This window comes from Drosophila sulfurigaster, chromosome X, assembly GCF_023558435.1.
Source record: "Drosophila sulfurigaster albostrigata strain 15112-1811.04 chromosome X, ASM2355843v2, whole genome shotgun sequence".
Lineage (NCBI taxonomy): Eukaryota > Metazoa > Arthropoda > Insecta > Diptera > Drosophilidae > Drosophila > Drosophila sulfurigaster.
In genome coordinates this window covers 11,049,733-11,069,275 of record NC_084885.1, presented here as the reverse complement: position 1 = coordinate 11,069,275, position 19,543 = coordinate 11,049,733, and the positions used below count along the sequence as shown (strand labels likewise).

Genomic DNA, 19,543 nt, shown 5'->3' with positions numbered 1-19,543 from the left:
GTATATACAATTACTACCATAGTAGTTATGATTCCTAAAAATTTGGTTGCGATCAGATACAAATTGTGGAAGTTATTAAAGAAATATAATACTTTTGTATGGGCAAAAACGCCTACTTACTAGGGCTCTTAGTTGCTTTGGCCGACAATCTGGTACATTGTGCCGTCTATGGTATATTTTAAATGGTGTACTATATCGATATACCAAACATACCATTTGGTATTTTTTTAGTATTTTTGGTATATTTTAAAAACAATACCGCAATATTTTGGCTTTTTTAAACAATGGGTAGCGGGTAACTTACAGTCGAGTACACTCGGCTGTAATTTTCTTACTTGTTTACTCTGATAATATATTTCAGTATTTGTTGGTATACTGATTTGGCAAAAAACACGACGCTGTAACCAATCAGGTATATTTTGTATTTTGAACATAACAGTATATTTATATACTAAATACAACCTTTGGCATATTTTTGAATTGCTTTTTAGTAAATTATGTGGGTATATTTTAAGAAAAATACCTATCTGTTTAACTGGTATCTCACAGTCGAGCAGACTAGGAAATTAACTTCAAATTAAATTAATTCAAAAGTTTACAAAAATAGTTGAAACAAGAAATTTATTTTAAAAAATCAAAATGAATAAATTAATAATGAAATTCTAAAACTAAACTTCTTTTTATCTAACACAATTGCAAATAAATCATGTAATATGATTATGCATAGGGGCTAGACATTTGGTTTCTCGTCTCTTGATTCGGCGGCGATAATCAATAGGAAATAAAGCGAGTAGTCTAAATACGAGTGCGAGCATGACACTGATTAGCAAAGTGAATAACCCCTTCTGACCGCTTTTATAATGCCCTCGAGAATCAGTATCAGAATCTGCTGACTTGGCTCAACTGCCAGAGAAAGGTCAGTCGGTATTCTCGGGAATATGAGTAGCAGTTATGAGTACTCGAGTACGTAGACGAATACGAGTGTGAATGCGAGTGCGACTATGAGTTTTGTTTCTGACCTGCACAACCTTGGACTTTGCGCCAATGCAATACGAATGCAGCCAAATCTGAGATGCGTCCCATTAAAGCAAAACTTCAAAACAAAACAAAACAAAGAGAAAGAAGCCATCTGACACTGCATATTATTGGCAAGTGGCAAGTGCTTCAATTACTTATGGCCAACGGGCACAAAAATGTGCCACAAAGCAAACAAAGTCGTGTGCCAAGTATTAATCACAGAAAATACATAAAACGAAAAAGAAAAAGAAAATATAAAATAAGCATTTATTTAGCATAGATAATATATTAAAAATTTAAAATATAGAATGAACTAATAAATAAACAAATATGCGCTTTAAATGCACAAGAAGTTAGAAAGTAAGAAAGAAAGGTGAGTGTAGTCGACTGTGAGATACCCGCGATATATTTTTTATAAAAATATATTTAAATATCAAATTAATATATTAAAAAATACTAAAAATACATTGAAGGCTATTCTTGAAAGTGATATTTTTCTATAATATACCAAATGTATGTATTTAAAATGCTGAAATATATCCAAGAATATACTTGAAAGTGATATTTTTCTTAAAATATACACAATTTATAAGCGAATGAAATGATAATATAAAATGTGGTATATGAACATGCAATTTAAAATACAAACTTCTTTGAAGCAAATGTCTCACTGTCAATATTAGTTTAGTTAGTTTTTGAATTATTTTAAAAGACATTGCACAAAGTATTATATTTTTATGTTTCTTAGAGTTCTTAACATTAAATTTGAGCTAGTTAAAGGCATATCAATAAATTGTTAATATAAATGAGAAACAATTGAATAAAATGCAAAAATAAATAGTAAGTGACTTCTTTCCTATGATGCTATGAGGCCAACGTTGTGTCCACATAGACTGACGACATCGAAAGCGGCAATCGCATAAAAACAAAAATAAATAAGTACGAGTATATCAAGAGCGACAGCAACAGCGACAGCAACAGCAATAGTAAGAGCAAGAGCAAAGGCAAGAGAAAGAGGAAGAGCGACTGTGAAGCGCAGTGTGAAAATTGAAATTGGGTTAAGAAATAAAGCATGCAAACTACCTTGACATATTTCCCGGGGCTCGTGCTTTCGAAATTATTTATGTACAAAGCAAATACAGACATTGATTGCTGCCGATGGGAAAGCATAGCCAGTGGGAGTGGAAGTGCGAGTGCGAGTGGGAGGGGCAGGCTGACAGGGGAAGGGGGGAGGGGGATGGGGAATGGTCCGGTTATGCATGCCATCCCATATCAGAAATTACAGCGCTGCTAGATTGACGACAAAGAATTGTTGCTGCTGTTGTTGTAATATTGTATAAAAATTGATTTTACGAAATTTGTGTGCACACATAAGTGCTGTGTGTGTGTGTGTGTGTGTGTACACACTCTTATAAAGAATGTTGAAATGATAAGAAGAACGCGCATACGCCACGTGAGCCGCACTAAGCTCAAGCTGCCGCCGAAGCTGCCCCCATTTTGATCGAGGCGATCGACCAACCAATTCAATCGATCGACAGCCGCACCGAAAATTTTTATGCGCAATGCGCTGATTTGACATTAGAGCATTGTATCAGCATGAGCGCGTGTGTGTGTACGTGTGTGTGTGTGTGTGTGTGTGCGAGTGCGTTTACTTTGGTTTCAAAGTTCCAAAAGTTTATTGACCAGACCAGACCAGACAGCCTTAAATACCTGCCAGAGAACGCTCAATTGAGCGCACAATAAAACAACAACAACAACAACAACAACACCAACAGAAGCTTAACTAAATGTAAAAAAGAAAACAGTTTAAAAATAATCCAGCATCCAGAAGAAGTCTTCTTCTTCTTCCAAGCCAAGTGGCTTTCAGGTTCATGTCCTTTCCATAGGATGCTGCCGATGCTGTCCGGCCAATGATCCCGATCTTGATCTCGATCGCGTTCTCTCTTTCATTTTCGCTGTCATCGAAGTTGAACCTGTTGCATGTTGGCTTCAAGAACAATTTCAAGCAGACGCTGCGGATCGTAGACCCTTTTTTTTATGCTTTCAGTCGACTGCACTGCAGTCAGCAGTCAGCAGCCAGTTCATTGAGCCTGAGCAACACCTTTTGCCCTGCCTGGTCCTTGGTCTGCTACTCCTGCCACTGCCACTGCCACTGTCACTGCCCTTGGCAGCGGAACTCAGCGCTTGAAGCCCTTGATCATTGGCGTTGGCAACAATAAAAAAGTTCGCCGACCGAAGGGTTTTTCCCATTTAAACCAGTGCGCACAGCGATTAGCTAAGAATACGTAGAAAGAACAGTGTCCCAGAGTGATCTCGACGAGGAGATTCTCTAGAATAATTTGTGCATAGTGTGAGAAATAGTTTGCAATCATTGTGAAATGTTGAGGAAGATGCTTAAGGTGCTCTAAAAACAATTAGCAAACTACATACATATATTCCAAACAAATGCATAAAATTAAATAACTATTGTGGTACTCTTGTCTAACATGAATTTCTATTATGTAGCTTTGATAAATACATATTAATGAAATTGATAATACAAAAACTTTATGAATCTTAAGAATAAATGTATATTTTATGTAGAGTTCAAATGTATTCAGTAGTTTTTTGTATCAATATTTGAACAACCAAAATTAAATAGTTACATTAAAATACCTGATTATTATTTAATTACATTTAAAAAATAAACGCTTTTCATTCAATTTTGTATATTTTCAACTTTATGAATTTTAAGATTAATCTTTAAATTAGAAGGAAATAAAAGTAAACACAATAATGCAAGAAGAGTTAAAGCATATTTTATTTATCAATATGGAAATCATATTCACCTTAATGAATACTTACATTTGTTATTATTTCAATAAGATTTAAAATCATAGTTGACAACCAATAAGTAGATGGGTGTATAATCAATATGTTTAAATTTAATAATTTCAATAAAATTGTAATACAGAAAGAAAGAAAGAAAGTGCCATCTGGAAGGCATTTGCTTGCAATATTGTTCAGTATAGGCGAAGGTCGCAACTAAAGTGCAGCGATAGGTATTTAGCTCTGATATAGTACTCGGTAAACTCGATCGCAGCGTAGCGGAAGAGAACAGACAGAGAGAGAGAGAGATGATCTCTAGTGTGCTGGATGTTGCAGTTCATTGACAGAGCGACCGACTAGGGTCATAAAAATATATAATGTTGAGAGACAGAGACTGTTGCTTCGATGTCGGCTTCTGCAGCTGGTCCTTTATAGACGACGAAGAAGAAGAAGACGACGACGACGACGACGCCCAGCTTGAGGCAAAAGTCAATGGCTGGATTCTATTTGAACGCATGCCAATGGCCCTGAACTTGTTTGAGCTCCATTGTTGGAGTCAGCGTCAGAGTCAGAGTCAGAGTCCCGCGACTCGATCGGACTGCAAAAACCACACACAAATTTATTGAATATGGAACGGTAAAGAAAATACTACAACAATTAATGAGAGAGCGATCGAGCGAGCGAGATCAATCGCATTGCAGACGAATGTGATCCCGATAGAGCGGCAACAGTTGATACACCAAGTAGTGGAACTTCTCGATCATTTCGCCCAGCACGAGGAGACTCCGCACATGCGGTTCGAGTGGCTGCCAAACGCCGCCCAGCGTCAGCTGATCCAGACTGCGGGCGCAGTGCAGCATCTCGAACAGATAGTGCGCCTTCTTGCGTGGCAACTCGAGGCTCTCTTCCTGCATGTAGAGGGTCAGCTTGGTGTACTCCCCGATCGTGGTCCTCAGCACTCGGCCATCGCTGCGATAGTGCTGCTCGATGTGGTTGCTCCTCGCATTCCACTTGAGCAGCGGCGCGTTCGCATTGTAAGACTCCAGCCAATCGATGTGCATCTGCAGATCTGCGATGCCCAGTTGGAGCAGCAGTCGAGCTGCATGCTCGAAGCTCGTCTGACAATCCTCCTGGAAGCTCCGCAGCAGCGTTTGCAACTTCTTCTCCAGCTTCTGGATCGCTCGCTTGCGTTGATTGACCAGCTTCATTGTAAACAGAATTTTTTTGGGTTTTCTTTTTCTTATTATTTATGTTTATGTTATTTTTTATTAGTATTAAGATAAGCTACTAAATTCTCTGATAAGATGTTATCAAAAGTCTACTGAGTTTGGAATTATATTCAAGGTTTACTTGACATTCAGATTGGTCGTAGGGAAAACCCAACAAGAAGTTTTCATTGCTTTAGAGTGTTTCGCATTTATAACAATAAATTGAATTTACCCTCTATTTGCATTGACTATGAAACTCCATATTTTCCACGAACTGATAACATTTCGAAGGTCTTCAGTATTTTAAATATATTAAGCGGGGAAATCCAACATAGTGTTTGCATTTTGAAGAAGTATTTGAAGTTCTTCTTGGTATTTCGGAACTTCGAATAACATTGATGGGTAAAATCAATAAATATCAATTTGAAAATTTGTATTCGACAGTAAATGTTTGTAACAAATTCAAAATATTAATAAATATATAAAAGCAAATAAATGTATTTAAAGTACAAGTTGGATTTATTTGTTAAAAATATATTCATATATTATGCTTCAGCCATTAGTTTGTATAAAAATTAAATAATTCAATTAAATAATTGATTAAATGTACATTTATGTTGTCAACTAATATTAAAGTCACAGTTTTTTATATTTATTTTTGTTTATAATTTTTAGATGCAGAAAATATTAGTATTCATTTCATACAATAATTTATATTCAAGTTGAAATCGAATATTAAAGTCAGACATTTGTATATCTTTTTATTTATTATATTTCCATATCAAAGTAATAATGCAGAATGTCATTAGCAATAATTGCATATAATATAAATAATGTGCATTCAAATTGGAATCTTATATAAAAGTGATATATTTGGAATAATTGATGAAAATAAAACAAATAAAATGTTAATAAGAAAAAGCTGAATTTCCCCACTGTAAGTTGATCTTTTGTGGCGCGCTTTTTTGGTGTGCAGAAATTTGTGGTTTTTTGGCTGACAAGAATTTGTTAAGAAATGAGATGATAATGAAAGCAAAAGAATTTAAGATATGCGTGAATAGAAAGCAAAAGCAAAGGCAACAGGAATCGATCAAGAGATTCAGCTGAAATGCAAATGATATGCAACGGAATCAGAATCAAATCATTTTTGGATTGAGCCACGAATTAAAGACTGAGTGTGTGTGTGTGTGTGTGAGTGTGGAAATGTATGTACATATATATAGTTTCAATTTCAAATTTGAGCCAAGGAAGAGGCAGAGAAACCTCTGGCATAACACTGCGAGTACTCGCATTCGTACACGTGTAGATACTTTTGTATCTGTATCTGTATCTGTAGCTGTAGCTGGCCCTCGCTTGTTGTCCCTTGCGCTGTGGGGTTTCGTTTGTCGTTGCCAGCCAGACGCGTTTCAAATTCTACACAAAATGAACAGTAATTGAAGAGCCTCGTTGCGGAACGGACGTGGCACCAAAAAATTACCACAAAAAACTGAACTCAACTGAACAATAAAGGAACTGACTTACCTGAGACTTCAAAAACTACAATGACAGATTCAGCATCGATGGAACTCGCAGTGCTCGGACTGCTGCTGGCCGTGATTGTGATAATCACTTCGCTGATCTGCCATCGACGCAACGAGCGTTTGTTTGGCCGCACACCGCCAGGACCTTGGGGATTGCCGCTGCTCGGCTATTTGCCATTTCTCGACCGGAAGGCACCACACAAATCGCTGCAGGCGCTGGCCAAACGCTTTGGCGGCATCTATCAGCTGAGCATGGGCAGCGTTCGCACCGTGGTGCTCTCGGATGCGGCGATGGTGCGTGAGTTTCTGCGTTACGAGCAGCTGACGGCACGTGCCCCGCTCTATGTGACGCATGGGATCATGAAAGGCTACGGTAAGCAGGGAACAGAGAACGGAGAACAGGGAATGACGAACGAATGACTTAAGCAAGCAACTCCATTGCGTAGTTGTTGTTGTTGTTGTTGTTGTTGTTGTTCTTTCTCATAAGTATTCTTTTATGTTGTTGGCAGGCATTGTTGGAGCCGCAGGCGCCATCTGGAAGTATCAGAGACGACAGCTCATCGAGTGGCTCAAGGCGCTGGGCATGACGCGCAAACAGTGCGAGACGCGTGCTCAGCTGGAGCAGCGCATTGCTCGTGGCGTCAACGAGTGCGTCCAGGTGAGTGTGGAGAGTGTGCAGAGTGTGGAGAATGGAGAACAGAGAACACAGAACAGAGACAGCGACAGCGACAGCAAGCGTGGAGAGTCTCTGGACTCTCTGACTAATTGGCTAACTGGCCAGCGCGAGAAATTCCAAGAATCATGAAAGTGAAGGTCCTACGCGTCATCGTCTCAGTCTCAGTCTCAGTCTGAGTTGCTTTTGCTGCCGTCGTCGTCGTTGGTGGACATTCACTTTCCGTTGTGGTCATCACTCGACGTCCGCTGCTGTGTGTGTTTTCTGTTGCTGCTGCTGCGACGACAACGGCAACAACATCGACATCGACATCGACGTCGACATCAACAACGTCGACAGCGACGACGCATAAATTTAAAATTTGCTAATTTTTTTTTCGCTGCTGCTGCTGTTGTTGTTGTTGTTGTTGCTTTGGCTGCTTTGCTTTGCAATTTTCTCATACTCGTCTGCCAAAGCGTAGAAGAGTATTATAATTGTGTGCTCGTGCACAAAAGTTCGACAGGATACTTGTCTATCTTTACATTTGCTTAAACAATTATATCTCTGAGACACTTTGTTGAAGGAGTTATATACATATAGTAAGTTATTGCAAAAAAATATGCAAATTTTAAGGAAATTTAAAAACAACTATTTTTTATATATAAAAGATTATAGCAATAATTACATAATTCGTTCAAGTCTAGTCAAGGTGAGCGCACTTAGTTGACCTTTTATAGATTTGATTTGATTTTTGAGGATTTTTGCTATACATAAGTGCAACCATTATTTAAAAGTCAGAGTTCCAATTTTTGGTAGACACAATAATAAATACAACTTTTATGATATCTGAAAATCGTGTTGAGATCAAATATAAAGAAGCTTAAAAGATATTCAAGAAAAAATTCAGCTTTGTTAGCAATTTGATATATCAAACATAGCTTTAGTATAATTTACTAGTAGTAATTTATTAATTTAGTTTGTTTTGCTATTACTTAAAACGAGTGGAAGATATAGCTTTTGGTATATTTTAGTATTTTCGATATATAGATACTATAGATTTTTACCTAAACATCGCAATCACAATCATTTTTTTTTTATGTAAAGTGAGGGTATCTCATAATCGGGCAAACTCGACTGCAGACTTCTTACTTGTTGCTAAATATAACACATATTACTAAATATTGTCACTACAAGTTTGTACTTTTCTTATTGTTATTTTCCTTTCTAATCATCGCTAGCTAGTCTCGCGCAAATTGTATTTACTTATTTGGCAAGTGCATCACTGTTGAGCACACTCGCTTGCAGCGTCTCCACTTTCTCTCTCTCTCTCTCTCTCTCTCTCTCTCGATGTTTTCATATTCTTTTTTCTCTGAAAATTTACTCTTCTCGACAGTCATACGAAACAGAAGCCCAGGAAGCGGGTGGAGTGTTGGATCCGCTGCCATCGCTGCAGCATTCGCTGGGCAATGTGATCAATGATTTGGTCTTTGGCGAAACCTATCGCCGCAACGATCCCAACTGGCTCTATCTGCAGCAGCTGCAGGAGGAGGGCGTCAAGTTGATCGGCGTCTCGGCCGTGGTGAATTTCCTGCCTTGGCTGCGCCACCTGGCGGCGAACAAGCGCAGCATACGTTTTCTGCTCGATGGGAAGGCGAAGACACACGCGATCTATGATCGCATCATACATCGCTGCGAAAAGCAGCTGGAAGTCGATCTGCAGCAGCGACAGCAAAAAACAATTGCCACCCAAGGAACCTCACAGCATCCTCGAGCATTTTCTCAACGAACGTCAGCCGTACTCGGAGCTCTACTGCGACGATCAGTTGCGTCATCTGCTCGCCGATCTGTTTGGCGCCGGCGTTGACACCGCACTGGCCACGCTCCGTTGGTTCCTGCTCTACTTGGCACGCGAGCCGCGTTGCCAGCAGCGTCTCCAGGCGGAGCTCCAGCAGCTGAGCGAGACGCCGACGCTTGCGGAGCTCGAGACGAGCGTCTATCTTCGTGCCTGTCTCTCGGAGGTGCAACGCATCCGTTCGGTTGTCCCGCTGGGCATTCCGCATGGCGTCGAGCGGGACGTGACCATCGGTGACTATTGCCTGCGAAGCGGCAGCATGGTCCTCATCCTGCAGTGGGCCATCCACATGAATCCCGATGTCTGGCCCCAGCCTGAACAGTTTCGCCCGGAGCGCTTCCTCAATGCCGATGGCGATTATGCGGCGCCAGCTCAGTTCATTCCCTTCCAGACGGGCAAACGCATGTGTCCCGGTGATGAGTTGGCTCGCATGATGCTCACTCTGTTCGCTGGTCGCATTCTGCGTCGCTTCCACATCCAGTTGCCCAGCGAGCAGCCAGCGATTGATTTGGATGGCGAGTGCGGCATCACTTTGACTCCGGCTCACTACAAACTCCGCTTCACCAAGCTGAAGTCACGGGAGGGGAAAGAGAAGGTGGAGATGGAGGAGCAGGATGAGAAGGAGAAGGATGAGAGGCAAGTGTTAGAGGAGGCAGCGAAGGTGAAGGATGAGTAAGGAGGCGTCTAGAAAGAGACGACATCGATGAGAATAAAGTGAAACATATATAAGAGAATAAATGCCAGAAAGAATTTGATACAGAAAAATATAATATAAAGCAAGAGGGAATCGATCGAAGATCAGAGGAATTTGATGCTAAAGAGGAAAAATTGGGATAAGGACAACGAAATTTTAAGTAGAAGACGATAAAGAATAATTGGGAGCAAAGAATTTAACTTGAAATATGTCGAAAAGAAAGGAAAGCGATCGAAAGAATGCAAGATGTAGTTGAGTTAGAAGAAGTCAAAGAACAAATTAAGCGATTGGGAGAATACTAACAGGAAAAAAACGAAACAGAAAAATCTTCTGCAGAAAGCGATGTCATATAAACAAAAGTGGAAAGGAACCAATTTTAAAAGTGAGTCAGGAGAATACGACAAATACTGTAAAAATAATCGAAAAAAAAAGAAAATTAAAAGAAGAAAAATAATATTTCAATTTCGAAGGAAAAGGTTAAACAGTAAGGAAGCAGAAATAAGGGCACTAGAAAATAATGTAAGGATAAAGATGCAAGAAGAGAGAACAAGGAGTTGAAGGTAAATTGTGAGATAGATCTAACTCTGAAACTTAAATAAAACTTGATATGAAATTGAAGAATTATGTGGCCGAAGTTAGAGAAGCAAATGAGCAGCAATTTGCTTCAGTTTGATTTCAGTTTTTTGTCACTTACTTTCACGTTTTTTTGTATGAATTATTTAGAATAGTTTTTTTTTTTTGTCAATGCGAATTATTTGGTTAAATTGAATAACAATTGAGTAATCGGAGAATGGAGCTAATAAATAATAAATAATAGCCGTTTTTTTTGTGTTTTTTTTTCACACATCTAATAGTGTTAAGAATGTATATTACACACACAAACACATATATGTAATTATCAATAAATACGCAATGCAAATAATGAATTTAGAATTTGCATGTTGATTATTGTAATTGAAATCGCGTGGTGAAAACAAAGGAAAACTAAAAAACTAATTAATATGTAATGCAATATGGTTGAATAATTTCCATGAAAAGAGTTGTTGCTTTATTGTTTGTTTGTTTATTTGTTTATTTTTGTTTGTTTGTTTGATGCAAATAATTGCGATGATTTGTCTTAAATTGTTGCTCTCTATTTTTGTGCACATAAAACTAAACCACAGTTTGTTTTGTTGTTTGTTTGCCTTAGAACTAGGAATAAATGCTACAAAACGAAATTAAACACAGAAAAAAAAACAACTAACTAATTGAACTAGAACTAAACGTTAAAACGTTAAACATAAACATAAACGTAAACATAAAGTAACACATACTTAATGTCGAAAGATGGACAAAAAAAAGGGATAGAGATAGAGACGAGGACAAATCAATTGCTAACTTGGCTAATTAAATGGCTAGCTTAGCGGCTAAATTAATAATTAACTGAACACAGCTTCTTGGGGTTGAAAGAATAGAATTCGTACTGCACGCTCAGATACAATTGTATCTTTTTGTCACTGCTGCTTAAACCTAAGCTTAGAAACTAAAGCTTAAGATTATGTATTTTAAGACTAATGAAAAAAAACGCATTCTCACTTTTGTGTTGTGTTTGTTGTGTGTGTGTGTTTGTTTGTTTGTTGTGTGTATTGTCTAGGAACAGAACCGTGCTCTGGCTGAATCTCTGGCTGCACAGAGACAGAAAGAGAGATTCAGTTGGCGCCCACATTGCGCACCTGATGCGGCTCCGATGCAGTCGGCGCAAGCGGGCGACGCTTGAGACAAACCCTGAAGGACTCCGGCGTGATTGTGGCACCCACATTGCCCTTCAGACTGGGCAGCGGCTGACCCTCGGGCAGGGCAATGTCGAAGCAGTGCATGAACGAGCTGAAGAACAGGAAGAGCTCCATGCGAGCCAGCACATCGCCGAGGCACATGCGTCTGCCGACACCAAAGGGTATAAAGTATTCGGGTTTGCGCACCTTGCCCTCGGTGTCAATGAAGCGGGCGGGACGAAACTCTTCGGGCTTATCCCACAGGTTGGGATCCATGTGCACGCTGTTGATCAGCGGAATGACGTGCGAGCCGGCCGGTATGGTATAGCCATTGAGTTCGACATCTCTGCGGGAGCGAAGAAGAGAGAGAGAGAGAGAGAGAGAGAGGGAAAAGAGCGATGATTAGTAAGTGCAAGTGTTGATGCATGCCTTATGGCGTGTGCTGTGCGCTGTGTGCTGTTCTGTGTTATCATCAGGCGAGTCGCTAATCAGCGCTAATCAAGTGCAGAGAACAACGGAAAGTGGGCCAAGCTGCGACGCAACGCACCGCAACGCAACGCAACGCAACGCAAATGCAAAGGAAACGATCATTGATCGATCAGTGCGATCGCAGTTTCCCATTTTCCCATGCGGAGTGAATGAACGATCGTTGCGTGGACCTCGTCGCTGTCGTCATTCAATTTGCGCACTCAGCTCGCTTAAGCAGCAGTAGCTGTGGGCTTGGCCAGCAGCTGATAACCAAACAACCGATAACACAGACACACACACACACACATGTACACATCGATCATACGCTGATGACGATCGATCGATCGATCACTTACCTTGTGGGCGAGTGCGTGGTGGCCAATGGCACAATGCTGGAGCGGCGCATTGACTCGAGTATGGTGGACTCGGTGATTGGCAGATACTGCAGATCCTCGATCGTTGGCAGACGATGACGTCCCACCACCTGATCGAGCTCGTCCTGTACGCGACGCATCTCCTTGGGATTGCGCAGCATAAACACATTGATCCACTGCAGTGTAGTCTTGATCGTTTCCATGCCTGCGGAGAACAGATCGATGATCACCTGCACCAGTTGTTCCTCTGTTGATGATAGAGCAAGAGAATACAAGTTATCGGTTAGTTATCGATCAGTCTAAGCAATTTTATATGCACAACTCACCATGATCCTTGCCATCGAAGAGTTCGGCATCGGTGCCTTCGGCCTTAGCCTTCTCGATCTCACACAGATAGTAATCGACCAGATCGCGCACATTGCTGGGATCAAAAGTGCGCTTGTGATCATCGATCACATCGCGATAGAACTTCTGCATTTCAGCGCGATTCTCGGCGATCTTGTTCTTCGCCGTCGAGATGCTGGGGAAGCACTGCAACGTCGGGATATAATCGACGGTGTGAATTTCGCCAAAGAGTCGCATGCCCTCCTCGATGAGGAAATTGAAGCGACGGAACTTGGGATCGTCGAGGCTGAAGCGTGTGGACATCATCAGGCTGCAGATCACATTGCTGACGGCCAGCGAGATGACCGGCGACAGATCAATCGGTTGTCCATCGCTGGCATGCAAATGGCCAATGAACTCATGCACCTCAGTCTGCATAAGAAATCAAAAGAAAAGAAGTGCGGCGAAAGTGCGGCAATGAGTACACAAGTTGTCAAAGTTGTTGCTGCTGCTGGGTGGGGGGATTTAATGGAATAAAATGCGAAATGAAAAAAGGGGGAACTCACCATAATGCGCTTCTGCATTTGCTGCTTGCCATTGCCCATGTAGGTCATGCCGAACTGCCTCAGTTTGTCGTGCAGAAAGCGTCGCTGATCCTTCCACAGTTTGCCGGTGCTATTGATGATGCCTGCAATACGGTAACGATAACGATAACGGATAACGATGACGATTAGTGGACTGAAGCACGCTTTTAATTGAGGTAGGCTCTGGCCCACTTTATGTGTTTATTGTTATTGTTAAAATATTTTTAAAATTCAATTGCTGATTGCGCATTGTTTTATTTTTGAAGCAATAATCTCACTTAATATAAATTCTTTTTTTATTTTTTCTTTTTTCTTTTTTCTTTTTTCTGTTTCTCTTTACGTTTTGCCGCCTCAGCGCATTGCGTTTATAAAATTTCCATTGGCACTTACCGTAACCGTTGAGGGTCTGCATGAACGGCGTATCCGGTCGTCCTGTGAACTCCTCGCGCCGAAAGCACTCGCGAATCATTTTGTAGTCACTCATCACAACTGTCAGCTGGCTGCCAAGGCGCGTCGAGAAGAGCGATCCATATCGCTTGGCCAGCTCCATGAAGCGTGTGTGCTTCTCGTTGCCCATGAACAGCAGATAGCCGATGACGGGGGAAGCCCCATGGACCGGGCGGCAGCTTGCGTAGCTCGCGATAATTGCGTAGCAGCCACTGCAGCAGGCTGATGAGCGTGAGGAAGCTGAGGAAGACCATCAGCAGATGCTGTGCATCCTGCTGTTCCACCTGCATTTGTCGCAGCACGAACTTGATCAGATACGAGTCGGTCAGCATCTTGAGTATTTTCTTTTGTAGCTCTTCTTTAATTTTCCTTTAATCAGTTGTTGTTGTTGCTGTTGTTGGTGGTGGAGGTGTGGAGCTTGTGACTCCGCTCGCAGGACGAGTGTAGGACACGAGTTTAATTTTCGTAGTTTATTCGCCGCACTGTTGCTGCTTCTGAGCCATTTGTTGTCACTTTTGCTTTTACTTGCGACTGCGCGTTACCAAAAAAAAAAAAAAATTATATTTTGTTTTTTGCTTGGTATTGATTTTGGAATTTTCTTTGCGCTTTTTATTTTAGTGTCTGTTGCAGTTTTAAAAAAAATGTTTTAAATTGTTTTTAGTTGTTTTAAAGTTTTCTTGGTTTCTTTTTTATAAATTGGCATTTGTAACGCAAATCTATCGTTTAATAACAAAACAGAAAAAAAAAACGTACAAAAAAATAGTTTGCGTTGCCGAGTCGAAATCGTAGTCGAAGTCGAAGTCGAAGACGGAGAGAGACCCCGGAGACGATTTCGCGTCGAGCGTTTATAGTTTTCGACTAATGGCTCGAGCGTATGTCCTTGCCACTTTTATAACAACCGTCGGCCGTCGGTCGTCGGTCGCTTCGCTGAGCAGCAGCTGAGCAGACGAACGCGAACGCGAACGAGTGATCGACGGCAATCGCGGCTCGGCCGCTTCAAGCGCGCCGCACACTGCCAGAGCTGAGCTGCTGAGCAGCTGAGCTGAGCTGCTGAGCTGCTGAGCTGAGCTAGAGCCACCACACACACAGTCGGCGACGGCGACCGAGCGCGAGCGCGAACGCGAGCGAGCGACGGCCGAGCGACGACGATCACGACGACGGCGACGACGACGACCGAGCGACAAACGAACGCGCCAACCGAACGAACTCAATACGAAGCGAAGCGAACGAACGAAGCGAACGAGCGAAGCAAACGAAACGAAACACGACGTCGCTGTCTGCGCGACGCCGTCTGCAACGCTGCCCGCTGCTCGCGCTCTGGCTTTGGCACTGGCTCTGGCTCTGAGACTCTGTGGACGTCTCTGGGCCAGAATCTGATAGTCAAAAGCTGCTGTCGCAGTCGCAGTCGCAGTCGACGTCGCTGCTGCTGTTACTGTTGTTGTAGCAGCAGCAGCCTCTGTCGGCGTCGGCGTCGCCGTCGCTGCAGCCTCTCTGCCAGCGTCACATCACTTACTGATATCAGTTGCCGTCTCAATTTGATGCGCTCGTATCAGCTTCCTCTCCCTTCCCCATCACCGCCCCCTTACCCCATTCACATAGAGCAGACACAGCGCCAAATCGACAAGTTTCCCATACGCAAAGCAGCGCAGTTCGCCGCAACGAACGCAACATGAAACAAGTTGCGCGCGAACTTCTAGCATGTTTGAGCTCAAACGCGTTGGCATTTGTTTTGAGTGTTTTGCTCTCTGTTTATGTTTTCGATCGCAAGCCCAGCTCAAGAGAGACAAACACACTCGGACAGCAGTCGGCAACCAAGCCGACTCTCTCCCTCTCTCTATCTCTCTCTCTCTCTTTTTCATATGCGCTCTCGGCAGGTGTTTTTGCGGTCGCGTTATCAGCGTGCTCGCTGATAAGCCAATTTGATCGAATAAATGATAATGATTGATGCGAATATTTGCCAGCCTACTCACCCAGCCAGCGAGTTGGACTCTGAACCGACGACACTCAACAGCGAGTTGCAGCTTTGCAACACAGCTTCGCCTTTTTATATGCCTTTTTAAAAATGCGGCAAAGCGGAAGCAGTTGCAATGCTTTGCTACCAAAATTCATTAACTGAATTTGACTATTGGATTTGGATTTGATCGCCTGCAACTCGAAGTCGAACCGGTCCAAATACTATATATCTCACAAAAGCCAAAAGCTCGCACAATCAATTCCTAAAATTTGCATTTTGGGTCAATTCGCCTCTCGATCATCGCAGCCTTGATGACCACAAGAAGCGCAGCAGCTCCAAATGTCCATCACTCAAAATTTAAATCTGTGAATCTTCAGGTTCACTCAATCAATATTCATCATATTTACGATATTATTTTCGTAGCGCTCCCCGAATCGAATTTCGAATCGTAGGGCTCAGGGCGGTTATTTTTGTTTTTTTTGTGTTGGTGCTGGGAATGACGTCAGAAATTGGTAGTAGCGCATTCAAGTTCAAAATCGTTATTAACAATAACGAACAAGAAGCTGGAAATGAAACAGAAAAAAAAAAACGGGCAAAAATCATAAACAACAAAATTCCTAAGACAAGAAATAAATTTGTTTGCAGTAGCATGACGAATACTGAATACACTTTCTTCACAGAAAAGTGCAACGAATTCTGAGAAATTTAACGAACTTAAGTTTCGATTTTGTTAATTTACAATGTAACCAATTTAAATCACAAATTCCTTCAATGCAGAATTTCAAGTCCAAATCTTACGATATTAAATTCATCACAAATAGTTATGATTTTTTATTGTTAATATAATTCCAAATTTCAATAATTTTTTTTTTTTTAATTTCCAATTACTAAAATTGTTTATCTTAAAACTTTATAAATACTAATGCTTTTTACATTTCTTTTCAATCAAAGAGCAAATAATTACTTGAAATTCTTAAGTAATCAAATGGTTCTTCATATCTTTATCTTTTATAAGGAGGAGCTCCTAACTCTCAGCTGAGCCTAAGAACCCATAATTGGGTTAGGGTATCGAAATCGCTTTTGAATTTCAAATGCAAATTGAAATGCATTTGTAATCAATTCTGCAGAAGTTTCTGTGGCTTTCGATTTCGATTTCGGCTTGAACATCGGTTTCGGTTTCAGTTTCAGTTTCGTTTCGCCTTTCGATTTGTTTATTTATTTATTTGGTTGTTGTTTACCAACAGCCGAAGACGATGCCGGTTCTTTGGACTTAAGGACAAGGTTTGACCTTCAGCATTCACGGCAAACTGACGTCGAGACAGTTGAGATAGTCAGCGACAGACACAAGGGACAAGCGACAGACACAAGACTGAAGACAGAAGACAGAAGATACAAGAGATAGAGATGGAGATGGAGACGGAACCAGAAGCAGACGCCGATGGCGATGGCGATCAAGAAATTTCGAAATATTGTTTCTTGCATCATCATCTAATATTTTTATTTGTGAATGGCAGCATTTGGATTAAACATACATAAGTGCAAAGCAATGAATCAAAGTATTTGATAGTCTCTCAGATCAGGAATAAAGGAATAAGGGGACTATTTCCATAGTTTAACTCTTTTGGGATCGAATTAGATTTGGGGTATGAAAGAAATTGTTAAGGTTGTGTTAAAAATAATATGAAAATATATGTAATACTTAATCATAACGACAATTTGATATAATTGAATCAACTAAAGAGTATCAAAAGAAGAGAAAAAAATCTAAAAACGTCGACTGAATATTTTACTTAACTGTATCGACAATGTTGCATATAGAGGTCTAAAAAGCGTGGTAAAAAGATTATTGAAGACATCTTTGTAGCATAATCTGCACTCTTTAAAACGTTCCAAATGTTTTTTTTTTTTAACTTCAACAAAATGCATAATTTCTTAATTAAAAAGTGAATTGCTTTTGTTAGTTAATTTACTATAAAAAATAAAAGTGAAATGAATTCAATTAAAATAATTAATTTAAAACAAATTATTGAAAGTAAAACATTGAAGAATGATGTTGAATTAAACAGCTTATTTTAAATTGAATACACATTTTATTTATTCTTATTCATGCAATATATTATATTCTATTCAAATGATTTTTCAACGGGGAAATAAGGAAATTGTTTAATTGTTGCATCAGATTGTCAATTTTAGTTTGTATCTTTGATTTGATTTGTTATTTGTAAGTGTATTGCATTTTTGGCATTAAGTTAATGTATGCATTGTGAAAATACTTATTCTTGGCTGAGCATGAATCATTTGCATTTTCATGCCATGACCAGCAAAATAACAAAATTGTGTGCAATTTGCATAAAGAGATTCCACACACAATTTGTTTGTGAATACCCTGTGATATCTTTACTTTGCCAATAGGCAGTTGAGAGGGAATGAGAGAAGTGAGCTAGGGTATCTGTTAGTCTAGCAATTTGAACTGTTTTCTCTTCGGCCATTGAACTAATTTGCATCTGTTAAAATTCTGTACAATTTTTATTGTTATTTATTTATTTTGCTTTTGTTTATCTGTTATTGTTTTTTGTGTAATCAATGCAATGACATTGGCGTCACTGATTCGCTCTCTTTCTTAACTGGAATTGTGTTTGCTAGCGGATCATTCGAGTCAGAGTCTGAGTCCGAGTCCCGGTCACATAAAATTAGAAATGCGACAAACTTCAAATGCCAAATGTGAAGCTGCAAGATCAAGGCTGAGTGCGAAACACGCGCCAGATAAATAAGCGAAAAGAAGTGTAAACAAAAGTTAAATAATGCAAGCAGAATGCGTGTGTGTGTATGTGTGTGTGTGTGTGTGTGTGTGTGTGTGGCATGGCAACGGTGGTAAGAGCAATCGATTCACTGTACAGGTAATTGTACAGCCTCACACAAGTCTAGCTAAGTAGTTGTTGGTACTTAAGTCGGAGAAGTCATTGAACTGCCACTTGAACTAGCAGCTACCAGCTACCAGCTGCATTCAGCTAGGATGCGGCATGCAACAGGCTGATGCCTGCAAGAGGCAACCTTTAGGATATACAAAACGTAAGAGAAGCAGAGCAGAGAAGCAGCAGCAGAGCAGCAGAGCAGCAGTCAAGACAATGCACTTCGGGTCAATGCACTAGGCTGCAAAACACAGGACAACAAACTATGTGGCAAAGGCAGTGGCACGTCGCAACGCTGTGTGGCACGTTGTGCACACGTTGCGTATATAGGTTGGCTGGGCACTTAAGGACCTGAGAGATACGAGACTGAGACGCAGGCGGCAGGCACCTGAAAAATGAGAACAGGAAAACTGTGCGGCCTTGGACGCGGTTATTGGCCCAGAGACAGTCTTCGTCTCAGTCTCAGAGTCAGAGTCAGTCTCAGAGTCAGAGTCAGAGTCAGTCTCAGAGCCAAAGAGCCACGAGAGAAGTTTCCAGGAACTGCAGCACAGCTCTGCCAAAAGGCTAATGACTGCTGGGCCCAAACTACAAACTGAAACAGAAACTACAAATGAAAAAACAACTGCAACTGCAACTGCAACTGCCACTGCAAGCAGCCAATATTTTCCCTAGTTGTACAGTCACGAATGTGCCTCAGATTCTGCCTCTGTCTGTGCTTCTCTCTCTCTCTCTCTCTCTCCCTCTCTCGGACTGTGTCTGTGACCCCGTCAAGGATGCCGGACATGAGTCAGTCGAGAAATATGCCGGTCTAGAATCGATGCCTGCGGCAGAGTCAAAGAACGAGACGGCGTCATCACCAGATACAGATACAGATACAAATTCAGATACAGATACATAAATAGAGGCAGCAGACAGATTCAACAGATTTTCGATTCCAGATTCAGATTCCAATTGAGAATTTTGAATTCGATGTCTAACTCC

General features: G+C 41.0%; 2 protein-coding genes across 2 annotated transcripts; one reads left to right on the top strand and one right to left on the bottom strand.

The window, feature by feature from the left end:
- The first annotated feature begins 6,453 nt into the window (after positions 1–6,453).
- Positions 6,454–11,022, top strand: LOC133847694 (cytochrome P450 306a1). Its single transcript, XM_062282875.1, is given in 4 exon segments — positions 6,454–6,926; positions 7,063–7,211; positions 8,599–8,933; positions 8,935–11,022. Coding segments are annotated over 4 exon segments (1,635 nt in total). The 5' UTR covers positions 6,454–6,574; the 3' UTR covers positions 9,734–11,022.
- Positions 10,803–14,658, bottom strand: LOC133847695 (cytochrome P450 18a1). Its single transcript, XM_062282876.1, is given in 6 exon segments — positions 10,803–11,848; positions 12,327–12,591; positions 12,671–13,100; positions 13,235–13,356; positions 13,643–13,853; positions 13,855–14,658. Coding segments are annotated over 6 exon segments (1,614 nt in total). The 5' UTR covers positions 14,032–14,658; the 3' UTR covers positions 10,803–11,439.
- Between the last annotated feature and the right edge of the window lie 4,885 nt (positions 14,659–19,543).